This window comes from Nerophis ophidion, linkage group LG11 (genome assembly GCF_033978795.1).
Source record: "Nerophis ophidion isolate RoL-2023_Sa linkage group LG11, RoL_Noph_v1.0, whole genome shotgun sequence".
Lineage (NCBI taxonomy): Eukaryota > Metazoa > Chordata > Actinopteri > Syngnathiformes > Syngnathidae > Nerophis > Nerophis ophidion.
The window spans coordinates 10,072,867-10,092,908 of record NC_084621.1 but is presented as its reverse complement, the minus strand read 5'-3'; the positions used below and the strand labels follow the sequence as shown (position 1 = coordinate 10,092,908).

General features: G+C 39.6%; 1 protein-coding gene across 2 annotated transcripts; it reads left to right on the top strand.

Moving 5' to 3' along the window:
- Window positions 1-2,480: 2,480 nt before the first annotated feature.
- Window positions 2,481-19,739, top strand: LOC133561650 (uncharacterized). 2 transcript variants are annotated; one of them, XM_061915078.1, is made up of 6 exons: window positions 2,481-2,688; window positions 6,126-6,254; window positions 6,325-6,582; window positions 10,870-11,133; window positions 16,976-17,251; window positions 18,949-19,739. In XM_061915078.1, the coding sequence occupies exons 2-6, from the start codon at window positions 6,200-6,202 to the stop codon at window positions 19,029-19,031; spliced, it is 936 nt and encodes a 311-aa protein (XP_061771062.1). In that variant the 5' UTR covers window positions 2,481-2,688; window positions 6,126-6,199; the 3' UTR covers window positions 19,032-19,739. The 2 variants fall into 2 exon arrangements, with proteins under 2 accessions (XP_061771062.1, XP_061771061.1); XM_061915077.1 differs by having other exon boundaries at window positions 6,102-6,254.
- Window positions 19,740-20,042: the final 303 nt, after the last annotated feature.

Sequence of the window (20,042 nt, the reverse complement as noted above, 5' to 3'; positions counted from 1 at the left end):
GGCAGGGTGCACCCTGGACAAGTGGCCACCTTATCCCAGGGCCAACACAAATGGACAGACAACATTCACACTCACATTCACACATGAGGGCTGATTTAGTGTTGCCAATCAACCTATCCCCAGGTGCATGTCTTTGGAGGTGGGAGGGGCCTATCCCCAGGTGCATGTTTTTGGAAGTGGGAGGGGCCTATCCCCATGTGCATGTTTTTGGAAGTGGGAGGGGCCTATCCCCATGTGCATGTTTTTGGAAGTGGGAGGTGCCTATCCCCAGGTGCATGGTTCTGGAAGTGGAAGGACACCCACGCAGTCGCGGGGAGAACATGCAAACTCCACACAGAAAGACCACGAGCCCCAGAATTGAACGTAGGACCTCCTGGCTGTGAGGCAAGAGTGCTAACCACTTACTTTCAATTGAATTGCTTCTTCCTCTCGTTGTAACTTGTGTCATTATCTACGAAGCAGGAACTGTCTTTTTCTGGCTTAATTTATTTAGTGTACTCCTAATTACGGTAGTAATGTTTCCTTTTTCCAGCCAAAAGGAAACTTGAAGTTGCAACTAACATATTAGGCTGTGTCTGTTTATTTCAGTGCAATATCTGGTATCATTATAACTATTTATGTACTGATTTGTTTTTGTTGTGGTTGTTTAGAATATTATTTGTCAATTTGTTTGTGTTTTTTTTAAAACCTAATATGTGAAATACTGCATTCATCCAGGTATTGTTTATGTGTTTTATTTCCGCCAAAGTGTTCAGTCTAAAGTGGTTTTGGTAATTAAAATGTTTTAAGATATCAAAAAACTACTTTTTACAAGGTCCTCTGTGCCAAAAGTTTGGACACACCTTCTTATTCAATACTTTTTCTTTATCTTCATGATTATTTACATTGTAGATTGTCACTGACGGCATCAAAACTATGGTTGAACACATGTGGAGTTATGTACTTAACAAAAAAAGGGGGAAATAACTAAAAACGTGTTATATTCTCATTTCTTCAAAATAGCCACCCTTTGCTCTGATTACTGCTTTGCGCACTCTTGGTATTCTCTTGATGAGCTTCAAGATGTAGTCACCCGAAATGGTTTTGATGCCTTCGGTTACAATCTACAATGTAAATAGTCATGAAAATAAAGAAAACGTATTTAAATAAGGTGTGTCTAAACTTCTGTTCTTTACTGTATGTTTGTGTGTGTATACATATATATGTGTGTATGTATATATACATATCTATGTATATACATATATATGTATGAATATATATATATATATGTATATACGTGTATATATGTACGTATATATACATATATATGTGTGAATTTATATGTATATAAATGTATATACATATACAGTATGTATGTATATATGTGTATATGTATACATATATATGTACATTTATATATAAATGTATATATATATGTAAAGATATGTGCTATATATGTATATATATATATATGTATATGTATATATATATATTTATATATGTATATATATAAATATATGTATATTACTGTATATATATATGCATGTATATATGTGTGTATATATATGTATATATTTTTATATATATATAAATAAGTATATATGTGTATATATGTATATATGTGTTTATATATGTATATATATATATTTGTATATATAAATATGTGTATATATGTATATATGTGTTTATATATGTATATATATATATTTGTATATATAAATATGTATATATATGTATATGTGTGTGTATATATATATATATGTGTATATTACTGTATATATGTACATATGCATGTATATATGTGTGTATATATATATGTATATATTTTATATATATATATATAAATATGTATACATTTTTTTAATATATATAAATATGTATATATGTGTTTATATATGTATATATGAATATGTATGTATATGTATATATGTGTATATATATATATATATATATATATATGTGTGTTTATATATGTATATATATATATATATATTTGTATATATAAATATGTATATATATATATATATATATATATATACATATATATATATATATATATATATATACATATATATATATATATATATATATATATGTATATATATATATACATATATATATATATATATATATATATATATACATATATATATATATATATATGTATATATATATATACATATATATATATATATATATGTATATATATATATATATATATATATAGGAACAACATTAGTTGATATTGACAGATGATATTGTAAAAATGTGTTTTTTTCTGAGAAAAGATTGCCTGTTCCCCTAATCAAAACCAAAGAGGATGAATGAAAATAATTAACTACTATTGTACATTGTATAAGAAATAAACACATTCCACTGCGTAGAATATTGTTTTACGACAGACAATTATTCACTTTTACAAAAAAATATTTTTTTTCAGGAACATCTCCCCGGACATTTAATAACGATCAAAAGTGGAATTTCAAAATAAAAGCCCTTAATAATTGTCGCTGTGGTTACGTGTTTCTTGGTTGCGTCTTTTGTTACCTGTCCCAAAGTGGAGTCTTATAAAGTCACTGTTGATTTGTAACCAGAATTATATATCAGTAGTCGTCGTAAAAGTAAGTCACTGGCTCACTTTGAGTTTAACTAATCGGCTCAATCTTCCTCCCGATCATGCTGAACCAAATACGGCGGCGTTGTGTTCAGGTAAGATTTGACATATCTTCGTCGTTTTTGTACTTCCCCGTCTTCTTTTTAAACTTACCATTTTTTAGGTAGCTTATTGTCTCTATAAATGTGTTGAACTCTACTGTACTATGACTACTGCGTTCCTACATTTTTTTGCCGTCGTCTCATGGCGGGTTTACAAACATTTCCGCGACGATGAATCACGTGACCAGACAGCCACCGTGATGCGTTCACAAGCACTGGAAAGAAACGTACGATGGTTCAGCCACTGTGGTTTCCTGCACATTAACTGTCACTTGAAGGTGTAACAAAAATGCTTGCTTCCCATAAATGACAAGTGAAAATTATGGTGGCCATAAAAATGTCTGTTGTACCTGAAGATGGTAACATAAAACAGGCTGTCCTGAAAAACCTGTGACACCATGATGATGTACAGTGCATCCGGGAAGTATTCACAGCTCTTCACCTTTTTTGTTATGTTACAGCATACTTTCCGACCTTGAGACCTCCGAATTCGGGAGATTGGGGCGGGGGCGTTAAATTTCAGTGTTCATTTATTTACACACACAATACTCCTCTCTAGTCATTGTTGTACAAACCCCGTTCCCATATGAGTTAGGAAATTGTGTTAGATGTAAATATAAACAGAATACAATGATTTGCAAATCATGTTCAACCCATATTCAGTTGAATATGCTACAAAGACAACATATTTGATGTTCAAACTGATAAACATTTTTTTTAACAAATAATCATTAACTTTAGAATTTGATGCGAGCCACACGTTTCAAAGAAGTTGGGAAAGGTGGCAATAAATACTGATAAAGTTGAGGAATGCTCATCAAACACTTATGTGGAACATCCCACAGGTGTGCAGGCTAATTGGGAACAGGTGGGTGCCATGATTGGGTATAAAAACAGGTTCCCCAAAAATGCTCAGTCTTTCACAAGAAAGGATGGGGCGAGGTACACCCCTTTGTCCACGACTGCGTGAGCAAATAGACAAACAGTTTAAGAACAACGCTTCTCAAAGTGCAATTGCAAGAAATTTATGGATTTCAACATCTACGGTCCATAATATCATCAAAAGGTTCAGAGAATCTGGAGAAAGTACTCCACGTAAGCGGCATGGCCGGAAACCAACATTGAATGACCGTGACCTTCGATCCCTCACACGGCACTTTATCAAAAACCGACATCAATCTCCAAAGGATATCACCACATGGGCTCAGGAACACTTCAGAAAACCACTGTCACTGAATACAGTTGGTCGCTACATCTGTAAGTGCAAGTTAAAGCTCTACTATGCAAAGAGGAAGCCATTTATCAACAACATCCAGAAACGCTGCCAGCTTCTCTGGGCCCGAGATCCTCTAAGATGGACTGATGCAAAGTGGAAAAGTGTTCTGTGGTCTGACGAGTCCACATTTCACATTGTTTTTGGAAATATATTCGACATCGAGTCACACGGAACAAAAAGAAAGCAAATCATCCAGACTGTTATCGACGCAAAGTTCAAAAGCCAGCATGTGTGATGATATGGGGGTGCATTAGTGCCCAAGGCATGGGTAACTTACACATCTGTGAAGGCACCTTTAATGCAGGTTTTGGAACAACATATGCTGCCATCTAAGCGCCGTCTTTTTCATGGACGCCCCTGCTTATTTCAGCAAGACAATGCCAAGCCACATTCAGCACGTGTTACAACAGCGTGGCTTCGTAAAAAAAGAGTGTGAGTACTTTACTGGCCCGCCTGCAGTCCAGACCTTTCTCCCATCGAAAATGTGTGGCGCATTATGAAGCGTAAAATAGGACAGCGGAGACCCCGGACTGTTGAAAGACTGAAGCTCTACATAAAACAAGAATGAGAAAGAATTCCACTTTCAAAGCTTCAACAATTAGTTTCCTCAGTTCCCGAACGTTTATTGAGTGTTAAAAGAAAAGGTGATGTAACACAGTGGTGAACATGCCCTTTCCCAACTACTTTGGCATGTGTTGCAGCCATGAAATTCTAAGTTAATTATTATTTGCAAAAATGTCATGACTTTGAACATCAAATATGTTGTCTTTGTAGCATATTCAACTGAATATGGGTTGAAAAGGATTCGCAAATCATTGTATTCCGTTTATATTTACATCTAACACAATTTCCCAACTCATATGGAAACAGGGTTTGTATTTTCAATGTACATCCAGGGTTTAGAAGGGGTTAAAATCAGAACAAACTGTGACGATGTGCGCACGCAGCAGTGCTCGTGAGGGAGAAGCAGAGACTGAGAAAGCGAGAGAGCGAGGTAGTGGATTGATTGTTAATCAAGGCATACTTGGTCAACAGCCATACAGGTCACACTGAGGGTGGCCGTATAAACAACTTTAACACTGTAATTTATATATTTTTTTAAAACATTACGATTTGTACAATTTCAATATGTGCCTGTTCTATTTTTAAACAAAGAAACAATCTGAAGTTGTCTTTATTTTTAAGTTATCGTGCCGTGATTTTTACCAGTCTGGCCCACTTGGGAGTGGAAATCTGCGTTCAAAGGACTCCGGCTTATTAGTGATTCCCAAAGCCCAAAAAAAGTCTGCGGGCTGTAGAGCTTTTTCATTTCGGGCTCCAGTACTCTGGAATGCCCTCCCGGTAACAGTTCGAGATGCCACCTCAGTAGAAGCATTTAAGTCTCACCTTAAAACTCATTTGTATACTCTAGCCTTTAAATAGACTCCCTTTTTAGACCAGTTGATCTGCCGTTTCTTTTCTTTTTCTTCTATGTCCCACTCTCCTTTGTGGAGGGGGTCCGGTCCGATCCGGTGGCCATGTACTGCTCGCCCGTGTATCGGCTGGGGACATCTCTGCGCTGCTGATCAGCCTCGGCTTGGGATGGTTTCCTGCTGGCTCCGCTGTGAACGGGACTCTCGCTGCTGTGTTGGATCCGCTTTGGACTGGACTCTCGCGACTGTGTTGGATCCATTATGGATTGATCTTTCACAGTATCATGTTCTCATATGTTCTCATAGTCATCAGTATCATCAGTATCACAGTATCATGTTCTCATAGTCATCATTGTCACCGACGTCCCACTGGGTGTGAGTTTTCCTTGCCCTTATGTGGGCCTACCGAGGATGTCGTAGTGGTTTGTGCAGCCCTTTGAGACACTAGTGATTTAGGGCTATATAAGTAAACATTGATTGATTGATTGATTTTTCTCCCTGTGGCCTCAGAGTTAAAGTGAGTTTGACACCCCTGCCATAGACACGTCTAATAAGTGTTTTTTCATTTACTGAAACAAATCCGTACGTGAGAAACAGCGCCCTCTGGTGTTTTGGAGCCCGGACATGCTTTTACAGCTATTACAACACACCAAAATGACGAGGTTTCCCGTTACAGCTGGAGGGAAATTCCACTTGTGACATGCATTATATTTCCCCAGGTCCTAACCTCTTGTGAAATTAAGGCGTGGCCAAGAGCATGAATAGGTTGGCTTGGGAAAGAAAGGACACAATCTGCTGAAAGCGACACAACAACACAATGAGTGCAGACTGGAAGAGGAAGATTTGCATTGCTGTTCTGGTGGCACTGAACGGTAAGAGAGACAAAGTAGGTCAAATTGATGGGTATGATGACGTCATCTTCATCGGTACCATCTGGTGCAGGTGCGGCGGCGCTGGCCTTCAGCATGCAGGTGACCTGGCCTGGTCGAGTGACAGCCGGGTCCAGAACCACCTTCACGTGCTCGTCCTCCTGCTTAGAAAACTGCTCCTACTCTTGGTCCTTCAAGGGTCGCAGGGCCAACGGGAGCGCGCTGGTCTGGGCGCCGGATGGGCGGGACTATTCTGTGGAGCTGCAGTGCACCGTTCTCAGTCACGGAACTGGGGCCTCCGGCACCGTGACCTCCATTGTGGACATTAAAAGTAAGTTTTGTGCAAGGTCGGTGAGGCCGCTTTGTCTTTAAATACAAACCCTGTTTCCATATGAGTTGGGGAATTGTGTTCGATGTAAATATAAACGGAATAAAATGATTTGCGAATCATTTTCAACCCATATTCAGTTGAATGTGCTACAAAGACAACATATTTGATGGGTTTTTTTGTTGCAAATAATCATTAACTTTAGAATTTGATGCCAGCAACACGTTTCAAAGAAGTTGGGAAAGGTGGCAATAAATACTGATAATGTTGAGGAATGCTCATCAAACACTTATTTGGAACATCCCACGGGTGTGCAGGCTAATTGGGAACAGGTGGGTGCCATGATTGGGTATAAAAACATCCATCCATCCATTTTCTACCGCTTATTCCCTTGTAGGATCGCGGGGGGCGCTGGCGCCTATCTCAGCTACAATCGGGCAGAAGGCGGGGTACACCCCGGACAAGTCGCCACCTCATCGCAGGGCCAACACAGATAGACAGACCACATTCACACTCACATTGAAACACTAGGGTCCATCCATCCATTTCCTACCGCTTATTCCCTTTGGGGTTGCGGGGGGGCGCTGGCGCCTATCTCAGCTACAATCGGGGCGGAAGGCGGGGTGCACCCTTGACAAGTCGCCACCTCATCGCAGGGCCAACACAGATAGACGGACAACATTTACACTCACATTCAAACACTAGGGTCCATCCATCCATTTCCTACCGCTTATTCCCTTTTGGAGTCGCGGGGGGGCGCTGGCGCCTATCTTAGCTACAATCGGGCGGAAGGCGGGGTACACCCTTGACAAGTCGCCACCTCATCGCAGGGCCAACACAGATAGACAGACAACATTCACACTCACATTCAAACACTAGGGTCCATCTATCCATTTCCTACCGCTTATTCCCTTTTGGGGTCGCGGGGGGGCGCTGGCGCCTATCTTAGCTACAATCGGGTGGAAGGCGGGGTACACCCTGGACAAGTCGCCACCTCATAGCAGGGCCAACACAGATAGACAAACAACATTCACACTCACATTCAAACACTAGGGCCAATTTAGTGTTGCCAATCAACCTATCCCCAGGTGCATGTCTTTGGAAGTGGGAGGAAGCCGGAGTACCCGGAGGGAACCCACGCAGTCACGGGGAGAACATGCAAACTCCACGCAGAAAGATCCCGAGCCTGGATTTGAACCCAGGACTGCAGGACCTTCGTATTGTGAGGCAGACGCACTAACCCCTCTGCCACCGTGAAGCCCGAGGCTGGGTATATAAACAGCTTCCCAAAAAATGCTCAGTCTTTCACAAGAAAGGATGGGGCGAGGTACAACCCTTTGTCCACAACTGCGTGAGCAAATAGTCAAACAGTTTAAGAACAACGTTTCTCAAAGTGCAATTGCAAGAAATTTAGGGATATCAATATCTACGGTCCATAATATCATCAAAAGGTTCAGAGAATGTGGAGAAATCACTCCACGTAAGCGGCATGGCCGGAAACCAACAATGAATGACCGTGACCTTCGATCCCTCAGACGGCACTGTATCAAAAACCGACATCAATCTCTAAAGGATATCACCACATGGCTTCAGGAACACTTCAGAAAACCACTGTCACTAAATACAGTTTGTCGCTACATTTGTAAGTGCAAGTTAAAGCTCTACTATGCAAAGCGAAAGCCATTCATCAACAACATCCAGAAACGCTGCCGGCTTCTCTGGGCCTGAGATCATCTAAGATGCACTGATGCAAAGTGGAAAAGTGGTCTGACGAGTCCACATTTCAAATTGTTTTTGGAAATATTCGACATCATGTCATCCGGACCCAAGGGGAAGCTAACCATCCAGACTGTTATCGACGCAAAGTTTAAAAAGCCAGCATCTGTGATGGTATGGGGGTGCATTAGTGCCCAAGGCATGGGTAACTTACACATCTGTGAAGGCACCATTAATGCTGAAAGGTACATACAGGTTTTGGAACAACATATGCTGTCTTTTTTCATGAACGCCCCTGCTTATTTCAGCAAGACAATGCCAAGCCACATTCAGCACGTGTTACAACAGCGTGGCTTCGTAAAAAAAAAAAGAGTGCGGGTACTTTCCTGGCCCGCCTGCAGTCCAGACCTGTCACCCATGGAAAATGTGTGGTCATTATGAAGCGTAAAATACGACAGCGGAGACCCCGGACTGTTGAACGACTGAAGCTCTACATAAAACAAGAATGGGAAAGAATTCCACCTTTTAAAGCTTCAACAATTAGTTTCCTCAGTTCCCAAACGTTTATTGAGTGTTGTTTAAAGAAAAGGTGATGTAACACAGTGGTGAACATGCCCTTTCCCAACTACTTTGGCACGTGTTGCAGCCATGAAATTGTTTTTAATTATTATTTGCAGAAAAAAAAAATTAAGATGGAGTTTGAACATCAAATATGTTGTCTTTGTAGCATATTCAACTGAACATGGGTTGAAAATTATTTGCAAATATTCCGTTTATATTTACATCTAACAAAATTTCCCAACTCATATGGAAACAGGGTTTGTACATTGAGATGTTCAAATAATTACATTCAAATCAGTTAAAGTACATGGAAAAAAAACATCAAGGCTTTATTGTTTCTATTTTCTATAAGATAATGATTTATAGCCCATTATTTATTTCAGTAATATATTTACAATGACTGCGATGAGGTGGCGACTTGTCCAGGGTGTACCCCGCCCTCCGCCCGATTGTAGCTGAGATAGGCGCCAGCGCCCCCCGCGACCCCAAAAAGGAATAAGCGGTAGAAATGGATGGATGGATATTTACAATGAAATACAATATATTTTCACATTTTAACACTATCCAAACATTTATTTACAAAAATATCAACGAAAAAAAAGAAGTTCTGATTAAGTCATGTTTCGCCGAACTAAATGTATAATTAAAAATTGTAAACTAAATAAAAAAATACAATGATCTTAAAAGTTAAAGTTAAGTACCAATAATTGTCACACACACACACTCAGTGTGGCGAAATTATTCTCTGCATTCGACCCATCACCCTCGATCACCCCCTGGGAGGTGAGGGGAGCAGTGAGCAGCAGCAATGGCCCCGCCCGGGAATCATTTTTGGTGATTTAACCCCCAATTCCAACCCTTGATGCTGAGTACCAAGCAGGGAGGTAATGGGTCCCATTTTGAAAGTTAATGCTGAAAGTTTACTTTTTTTGATCGTTAATATTTGTTTGTATTCATTTGTTTTTACTCTTCTATGTATTCAAAATATGTACAAAAATGTAATGGAATAAATGCAAATTAGTATTTTTATGTGATCACATTCTTTTATTTTGATTTATAATAGATATTTTATAATCCTTATGCATGTTGTATCGATTTGATGAGGAAAAATGTAAATTTAAATAATATATAATGGTATATTTATTATTTTTTAGATGTACCAAAAAAGGTAGGATACATTTGCAACATATTTTAGTAATGTTTAAAAATGTTATATGTTTTTGTGTTTATATTTTAATCGTATTTTTAAATCAATATTTCCAAAGATATTAAAACATTAAATACATTAAAATTAAAATAAAATATGTATTAGTTTTGTTTAAAATCAGTTTATTTCAGAAATATTAAAAAAAAAGTAATACAAAAAATATATTCGTTATATATTCAAATATTAACTACAATCCAATGTTTATTTTACTTGTTTTTTTTTATTATTATACTGTAGTTATTTATTTGCATCAAGGGTTGGAATTGGGGGTTAAATCACCAAAAATGATTCCTGGGCGCAGCCACCGCTGCTGCTCACTGCTCCCCTCACCTCCCAGGGGGTGATCAAGGGTGGGGGGTCAAATGCAGTGTGTGTGTGTGCGTGTGTGTGTGTGTGTGACTATCATTGGTACTTTAACTTTTTAACTTTATTTATTTTTTTAATCTACAAAATAATGTTATATAAATACATTGTTTACAAAATATGTACAAAGCTTGCTTTCGGGCCCCGGGGTGGGGGGGGGTCGGGGGTGGGGTTGCCCACATATGCGGTTCTCTCCAAGGTTTCTCATAGTCATCATTGTCGACGTCCCACTGGGGTGAGTTTTTCCTTGCCCTTATGTGGGCTCTACCGAGGATGTCGTCGTGGTTTGTGCAGCCCTTTGAGACACTTGTGATTGAGGGCTATATAAATAATCATTGATTGATTGATTGAAAGCCTTTTTCAGAGTCAAATATACTTATTCAAATCATTGAAGATATTACGACGTCTCTTTTTGCCTGGTGCTAATAAATGTGAATTTCCAGATCCAGTATCGGTACAAATCAGTCCACCTGGTGCCGTCCCATCTCTGGAGAGTCCTGTGGATCTGCTTTGCCACGTTGCTGCACCTTCATCTCCCACCTTGCCTGTGGAGCGCACGGTCACGTGGTACAAGGATGGCCAGAGAGTGGCTTCAGGGGAGAATGTGCTTCATTTTGACTCTCTGCTGCCATCTGATGGCGGCTTCTACCAGTGTGACACAGCGCTGACCCAGAGTCCAGTTCTCAGTCTGGGTTACCTGCTGAGCTGTAAGTAAATGAGGTTGGAGGAGCTGTTTGAAACAATAATGAGCATTATTGTGTGAATGCTTAATGGATCGCGAGCTTTCCCTTAAAAAAAATTCCAGATTTTCCAGAATTCCAGCTTTTCCGGGACGTTTTTCAAAGTTCCACTATTTCCACATTTTTTAACCTATTCAAACCATTCCACCTTCAACATATGCAGGGGCGTGCACATGATTATAGAGGGGCGGGGGCTCAAAGTCAGAAAAGGGCAGGACATTTTTTTCTGGTATTTTACACAATATGGAAATGAATGTAAAATTACATTCGCTAATAGGAAGCTAACCACTTAGCTGTGTGTCCTTTGTAGGTAAAAGTGATTGCCATTTCTTTTGTGTCAACAAATTATTGTCATGAGTTAATTCACATGATCATAGGCTTGGAAGACATGAAAAGCAAACAAAACACTGCTTTATTATTAGGCTATTTATTGTTAAAGATAAGCACTTTAGTATTGAACAGTGCAACATGAACTTAGAACAAAATAAAATAAATAAATACCCAAATGGAAAAAACTTCAATGTGAAAATCTGTCCTTCTTCCCTTAACTTGATGAAAACACCATCAAAATGTGACTTATGGTCTTTCTCACTTAATGCTCAGACTAAACAACTGAAACGCGATATATATCTAAACCTCTACTGTGAGAGAAATGTGTTTCGCCGTAAACACAGTGCATTTTATTTTGAAAATTAACCCGGTGTTTTGTTTTGTATTTTGTACACGACTTCCTTTCCCGCACGATCCGCTCTGCTCCGTGCAGAATTGATGTGCCGTGCTCAATTGAAGCGCCGTGCTCCGACGTCCGGCAAAAACAGAAGCTGACACATTGAATGATAGAATAATACAGCATTTTTCTGAAATATTACCCGTATTGGATGCAGAATAAGTGGACGGCGACTAGACCATAACTCACAGGTTCAAGTTGCTCCACTGTCACGTCTCCTCAGGCCGCAGTTGGCTCTCTCTCCTCTCTCTCTCTCTCTGGCGGAAGCGCAGGCTCAAACAACCCGGTATTACAAGAAAACGCAGAGTTTTTGTAGCGCTGTTTTTTTGTTTTGTTTTGTTTTTTACATCCCTAACAGGAATTTATTAATGTTGTTTAAAGAAAGAAAAAAACCCACACACACAGGCAGAGGGCACTTTTTAAGACGAGGCAAAAAAGGGCAGGGGCTCAAGCACCCATAGGGCCCTATGTGTGCACGGGCCAGAACATATGCCACCATTGTGGAAATTTAAATGATCTTTTTTCCACGTTAAAAAGAAATTCCAGAATTCCTGGTTTTCCAAAGCCCTATTTGCACCTTTTTTCTGGCGACGACTCCTTCCACATTTTTCAACACATTTCAACACTCAAAACATTCCTCTAAATCAGGAGAAAAAACTAAGGGTTCTTTCTAAGTAAAAAATATTCATGGTTTTCCTGGAAAAAAAAATTCTCACAATTTTCAACAAAAAAAAATCCCACCTTTCCCGAAATTCCCCAATGTTTTGGGACCTTTCCATTGAAATCAATGGGATATTCTTCAAAGTTCCACAATTGCCACATTTTTCAACCTTTTCAAACCATTCTACTTTCATCATATTACACCATTGTGGAAATTTAAACCATCTTTTTCCAAGTTAAAAAAATGTCCAGGATTTTCCAGAATTCCTGGTTTTCCAAAGCCCTATTGCCACCCTTTTTTCTGGCGACTACTTCTTTCACATTTTTCAACACATTTCAACCGTCAAAACATTCCTCTCAATCTGGACAAAAATCGAAGTGTTGTTTATAAGTGGGAAATATTCATGGTTTTCCTGGGGGGAAAAAATTCTCACAATTTTCCCAAAAAAATCCCACTTTTGCTGAAATTCCCCACTTTTTGGGACCTTTCCATTGAAATCAATGGGATATTCTTCAAAGTTCCACAATTCCCACATTTTTCAACCTTTTCAAACCATTCTACTTTCATCATATTACACCATTGTGGAAATTTAAACTATTTTTTTTCCAAGTTAAAAAACAAAATCCAGGATTTTCCAGAATTCCTGGTTTTCCAAAGCCCTATTTGCACCTTTTTTCTGGAGACTACTCCTTCCACATTTTTCAACACATTTCAACCGTCAAAACATTCCTCTAAATCAGGAAAAAAAGTAAGGTTTTTTTTTTAAGTGGAAAAATTCATGTTTTTCCTAAAAAAAAATGTTCTTACCTTTTTTTTTTTTTTTTTTTAATTCCACTTTTCCCAAAATTCCCCAATTTTTGGGACCTTCCCATTGAAATCAATGAGATATTCTTCAAAGTTCCGCAATTCCCACATTTTCCAACCCATTTAAACCATTCCACCCTCAACACATTCCACCATTGTGGACTTTTAAACTCTTTTTTCCAAGTTAAAAAAAATTCCAGGATTTTCCAGAATTCCTGGTTTTCCAAAGCCCTATTTGCACCTTTTTTCTGGAGACTACTCCTTCCACATTTTTCAACACATTTCAACCGTCAAAACATTCCTCTAAATCAGGAAAAAAAAGTAAGGGTTTTTTTTTTAAGTGGAAAAATTCATGTTTTTCCTGAAAAAAAATGTTCTTACCTTTTTTTTTTTTTTTTTAATTCCACTTTTCCCGAAATTCCCCAATTTTTGGGACCTTCCCATTGAAATCAATGAGATATTCTTCAAAGTTCCGCAATTCCCACATTTTCCAACCCATTTAAACCATTCCACCCTCAACACATTCCACCATTGTGGACTTTTAAACTCTTTTTTCCAAGTTAAAAAAAATTCCAGGATTTTCCAGAATTCCTGGTTTTCCAAAGCCCTATTTGCACCTTTTTTCTGGCGACTACTCCTAACATATTTTTCAACACATTTCAACAGTCAAAACATTCCTCTAAATCAAGACAAAAAACTAGGGGTTCTTTTTAAGTGGAAAAATTCACGTCTTTACTGAAAAAAAAAAAGTTCTTAAATTTTTTCCCCAAAAAATCCCACTTTTCCCAAAATTCCCAAAATTTTGAGACCTTTCCATTGAAATCAATGAGATATTCTTCAAAGTTCCGCAATTCCCACATTTTTCAACCTTTTCAAACCATTCTACTTTCATCATATTACACCATTGTGGAAATTTAAACTATTTTTTTTTTCCAAGTTAAAAAACAAAATCCAGGATTTTCCAGAATTCCTGGTTTTCCAAAGCCCTATTGCCACCCTTTTTTCTGGCAACTACTCCTTCCATATTTTTGAACACATTTCAACAGTCAAAACATTCCTCTAAATCAGGACAAAAAACTAGGTGTTCTTTTTAAGTGGAAAAATTCACGTTTTTACTGAAAAAAAATGGGATATTCTTCAAAGTTCCGCAATTCCCACATTTTCCAAACTATTTAAACCAGTGGTCCCCAACCACCGGGCCGTGGCCCGACTGGTACCGGGCTGCAGAATAATTTTTTATTCATTTTTATTAAAAAAATAAATAAATATTAGATATATTAGTGCACCAACCACAAAAAAACTCCCTTTTTCATGACAAAGAAAAAAATAAAAAAAGGATTCATGGGTTTTTCTCAAAAACATTTCCTCACTTTTTTCCCCAAAAAATTCCAACGTTTCCCGAAATTGCCCAATTTTTGAGACCTTCCCATCGAAATCAAAGGGATATTCTTCAAAGTTCCACAATTCCCACATTTTTCAACCAATCCAAACCATTCCACCTTCAACATATTCCACCATTGTGGAAATTTAAACTGTTTTTTCCAAGTTAAAAAAAATTCCAGGATTTTCCAGAATTCCTTGTTTTCCAAAGCCCTATTGCCACCCTTTTCTGGCGACGACCCCTTCCACATTTTTCAACACATTTCAACAGTCAAAACATTCCTCTAAATCAGGACGAAAAACTAAGGGTTCTTTTTAAGTGGAAGATATTAATGGTTTTCCTGAAAGAAAAAAAAATTCTCACAATTTGAAAAAAAATAATCCCACTTTTCCCGAAATTCCCCAATTTTTTGGGACCTTTCGATTGAAATCAATGGGATATTCTTCAAAGTTCCACAATTCCCACATTTTTCAACCTTTCCAAACCATTCTACTTTCATCATATTACACCATTGTGGAAATTTAAACTATCTTTTTTCCAAGTTAAAAAAAAAATCCAGGATTTCCAGAATTCCTGGTTTTCCAAAGACCTATTGCCACCCTTTTTTCTGGAGACTACTCCTTTCACATTTTTCAACACATTTAAACCGTCAAAACATTCCTCTTAATCAGGACAAAAAACTAGGGATTATTCTTAAGTGGAAAAATTGACGTTTTTACTTAAAAAAAAAAAATTCTTATATTTTTCTAAAAATTCCACTTTTCCTGAAATTCCCCAATTTTTGGGACCTCCTAATTGAAAGGAATGGGATATTCTTCAAAGTTCCGCAATTCCCACATTTTCCAAACTATTTAAACCAGTGGTCCCCAACCACCGGGCCGCAGAATAATTTTTTATTCATTTTTATGAAAAAAATAATAATACAAATTATTAAATCAACATAGAAAACACAATATACACTTACAATTAGTGCACCAACCACAAAAACCTCCCTTTTTCCATGACAAAGAAAAAAAAGAAAAAAAAAGGATTCATGTTTTTCTCAAAAACATTTTCTCACTTTTTAAAAAAAAATAAAAATTCCAACATTTCCTGAAATTCCCCAATTTTTGAGACCTTCCCATTGAAATCAATGGGGTATTCTTCAAAGTTCCACAATTTTCCAGAATTCCTTGTTTTCCAAAGCCCTATTGCTACCCTTTTCTGGTGACGACCCCTTCCACATTTTTCAACACATTTCAACCGTCAAAACATTCCTCTTAATTAGGATAAAAAAACAAGGTTTTTTTAAGTGGACCGAAAGGATAAGATCACGGGTACAAGAGGCTGAAATGAGTTTCCTCCTCCGTGTGGCGGGTCTCTCGCTTAGAGATAGGGTGAGAAACTCTGCCATCCGGGAGGAACTCAAAGTAAAGCCGCTGCTCCTCCACATGGAGAGGAGCCAGATGAGGTGGTTCGGGCATCTGGTCAGGATGCCACCCGAACGCCTCCCTAGGGAGGTGTTTAGGGCACGTCCAACCGGTAGGAGGCCACGGGGAAGACCCAGGACACGTTTGGAAGACTATGTCTCCCGGCTGGTCTGGGAACGCCTCGGGATCCCCCGGGAAGAGCTAGACGAAGTGGCTGGGGAGAGGGAAGTCTGGGCTTCCCTGCTTAGGCTGCTGCCCCCGCGACCCGACCTCGGATAAGCGGAAGATGGATGGATATTTCAAATTTAAATTTTTTTCGTGTTTTCTCCTCTTTTAAACCGTTTAAGTGTTTTTTTTCATTATTTATTCTCCACAAAGAAAACTTCCGTAAAAGGAAAAAAAATGTACGACGGAATGACGGACAGAAATACAATTTAAGTGTGTATCAAACTGGTAGTCCTTCGCATTAATCCGTACCCAAGAACAGCTCTTGGTTTCAAAAAGGTTGGTGACCCCTGGTCAAGTGGTTGGAATGTCCGCCCTGAGATCGGTAGGTTGTGAGTTCAAACCCCGGCCGAGTCATACCAAAGACTATAAAAATGGGAGCCATTACCTCCCTGCTTGGCACTCAGCATCAAGGGTTGGAATTGGGGGTTAAATCGCCAAAATGATTCCCGGGCGCGGCCACTACCGCTGCTCACTGCTCCCCTCACCTCCCAGGGGGTGAACAAGGGTGATGGGTCAAATGCAGGGAATAATTTCGCCACACCTAGCGTGTGTTTGTGACAATCATTGGTACTTTAACTTGTTTGTTTTTGTTTTAACAGTCGATCCATGGAATGTGAGCATCAGTGGGCCTGACTCTGCCCTCCCAGACCGACTGAGCGCGTTCACCTGCTCGACGTCTTGCACTTTGAACGTGGACTGCACCGTGAGATGGTCGTTTAAGGGAGGCTTCCCCTTAGGAAGTTACCTCTCGGTGTATCAGAACGAGCTCTCTTGGATTCCCTCGGTGCCGGGCACCTTCCAAAATTTTACATGCGTTGTGGAAAATCCAGCGGCTGGTCGCTCTGCTGAGGCGACTAAGATGGTGGAAGTTAAAGGTTAGTATGCAATACCGACATCCTCAAAGTTGTTGACGGGGATAGATATCTGCATATATCCATATTTAGAAGTTATTTCTTTTGTTCCGTAGTCATATTTGAAATAGCTAGTGTTCTGTTTATCTTTTCCCATCTCCTGACCGATGGTACACTGTAGACGACCTTGTGCTCGGAATGCAGGAACAGCGATACTCCTTCTTCCTATCTCTTTCTGGCTCCAGCTGAGGAAGACAATAGATAAGTGTATTCGCTCTGTAGGGGAGGGGGGAGGGTGAGTGGCGAACGGAAAAGGCAAGAATTCCGGAGTGTCGTCAGATTAATTTGGGCGATGCGATTTGAATGTGTTGGTCATAGATTGGTCTCCCAAAGCTTTGGAATAAAATGTCAAGATACTTACTCTGTATGGGATTCATTTAAAATCGGCTTATGTGTCATCAAAAAAACTTGAGGGTGACCAGCAGCTTAAAATTCCCTCTGAGGAGCATCTGGTCCAAACGCAACATTGTCTAGTTATGATTTCAAAAAAGGTCAAAAACTTACAGGGACGGGTCATTGCTAAATCGATTGCTTGATTACGACAAGTGTAAAGTTAGTGGTTTTTTTTTTGCATGAGCGCACTAATATGTGTGAGAAATTTCAATTCAGTCCAATTTAAGGTTTGATAACAGCCCCACCATGTGATGTATTTGTCGGAAAAATACATACTTGCCAACCCTCCTTTTCCGGGAGACTCGTGAAAATCAGCACCTCTCCCGGGACAAATTTTCTCCCGAAATTCAGGCGGAGCTGGAGGCCACGCCCCCTCCAGCTCCATGCGGACCTGAATGAGGATAGCCTGTATTTACGTCCGTTTTCCCACAATATAAACAGCGTGTCTACCCAACGACGTTATAACTGTAGAATGATCGAGGGCGAGTTCTCGGTTTCTTATGTGGGTTATGCGCGGTAAAAACACACCACAACAGCAGTCACGTTTTCGTCTACCGTAAAGCAGTTTGTCTGCCGTAAACAGCAATGTTGGGACACTCTTAAACAGGACAATACTGCCATCTATTGTACATGCAAATGTGACAATAACATCTACGTCTTTTAGAGAGTGCAGCGCACAACTGCGCACACAATAAGGAGACGAAGATGGAAGATTCCAGACTCTAGTGCATTTGATGGAAGCACTTTTGTGCGTGCCAGACAGCAATGCATCATCAGAGAGGATATTCAGCATGGTTAGAAAAATAGTGGCAGAGAGTAGAACTAGGATGGACAATTCAACCCTTAACTCAACAATGAGTTACTGTATGTGTGTGTATGTGTGTAAATAAATGAACACTGAAATTCAAGTATTTATATATATATATATACTGTGTATATATATATATATAAAACTAGAATTCACTGAAAGTCAAGTATTTCTTATAACTTGGTGAATTGTAGCTGTATATATACTCCTCCCCTCTTAACCACACCACGCCCCCCACCTCCCGAAATCGGAGGTCTCAAGGTTGGCAAGTATGGAAAAACAGTAGCACAGGCTGCACTGTAAGGGTGCATGTTTTGACAAAATGTCACCCTTTTGTATGAATCGGTTTAGGAGTAGAAGAGTTACTAGTAGTAGAAATACAGTACATACACCACATGTTGTTTCATATTGTTCCATTAAACCCATGCTAATAATACTTTTATTTGTGTTTCTTCTGCAGGCATGCCACCTTCTGGGTCTCGAAATCTTACTGGACTATCCACTTTGGTTTTAAGCTTGGCTCTGCTGCTCATTGCTAACTAAGAAATATCGATCCATCCATTTTTCCACCACTTGTCCCATTTGGGGTCGTGGGGAGCCTGCATCAGCTGCATTCTGGCGGAAGGCGGGTGTGACCGACTTCTCAAGCCGTTGTGCGGGTTCCAAGGACCGTCAAGGAAGGACATAGCGGTGGAAAAGACTGCTTTTCAGCTGCTCCGTCTTCCGCTCGGTCTTCGGTTTGCCTTTCTGCTTCGGGCGTCGTCGCCTCTCTCGCGCTCTGTCTTTCTCTCTCTCAGCGTCAGCTTCCCTCTGGCTCCTTCTCGTCTCTCCGCTTCTCTCCCTGACGTTCACGCCTGTGGCCCTTTTTATACAGTGCAAGAGGATTAATCAATCTTCCCCAGGTGCGCGATCCATGCACCTGATCTTGATTGCGGCCTTGCTCCCGGCGCGCCCCGCCTCGCCGCTCGCTCGCCTTCTACGACTCCTCGCGGCCATCTTGGGCTGGGCTATGGGGTGCCCTGCCTCACTGTCGGACTGCCGGCTCCGCCTCTCCACAGCGGGGTACACCCTGGACAAGTCGCCACCTCATCGCAGAGCCACATTCACACACTAGGGACAATTCAGTGTTGCCAATCAACCTATCCCCAGGTGCATGTCTTTGGAGGTGGGAGGAAGCTGGAGTACCCGGAGGGAATCCATGCAGTCCTGTGATTTTTTTTTTCCACCACACACACACATACAGTATATATATATATATATATATATATATATATATATATATATATATATATATATATATATATATATATATATATAGTGTCTTAATTAGATTATCCAGAGAATAGTGCTCGATACCATGGTAGAGTGCAATATATGTAAGTGTGGGAAAAAATCACAAAACTATTTCTTCTCTCCAGAACTGTTTCATGAGGGGTTCCCTCAATCATCAGGAGATTTTCCTGATGATTGAGGGGACCCCTCATGAAACAGTTCTGTAGGGATGAAATAGTCCTGTGATTTTTTTTCCCACACACACATTATATATATATATAT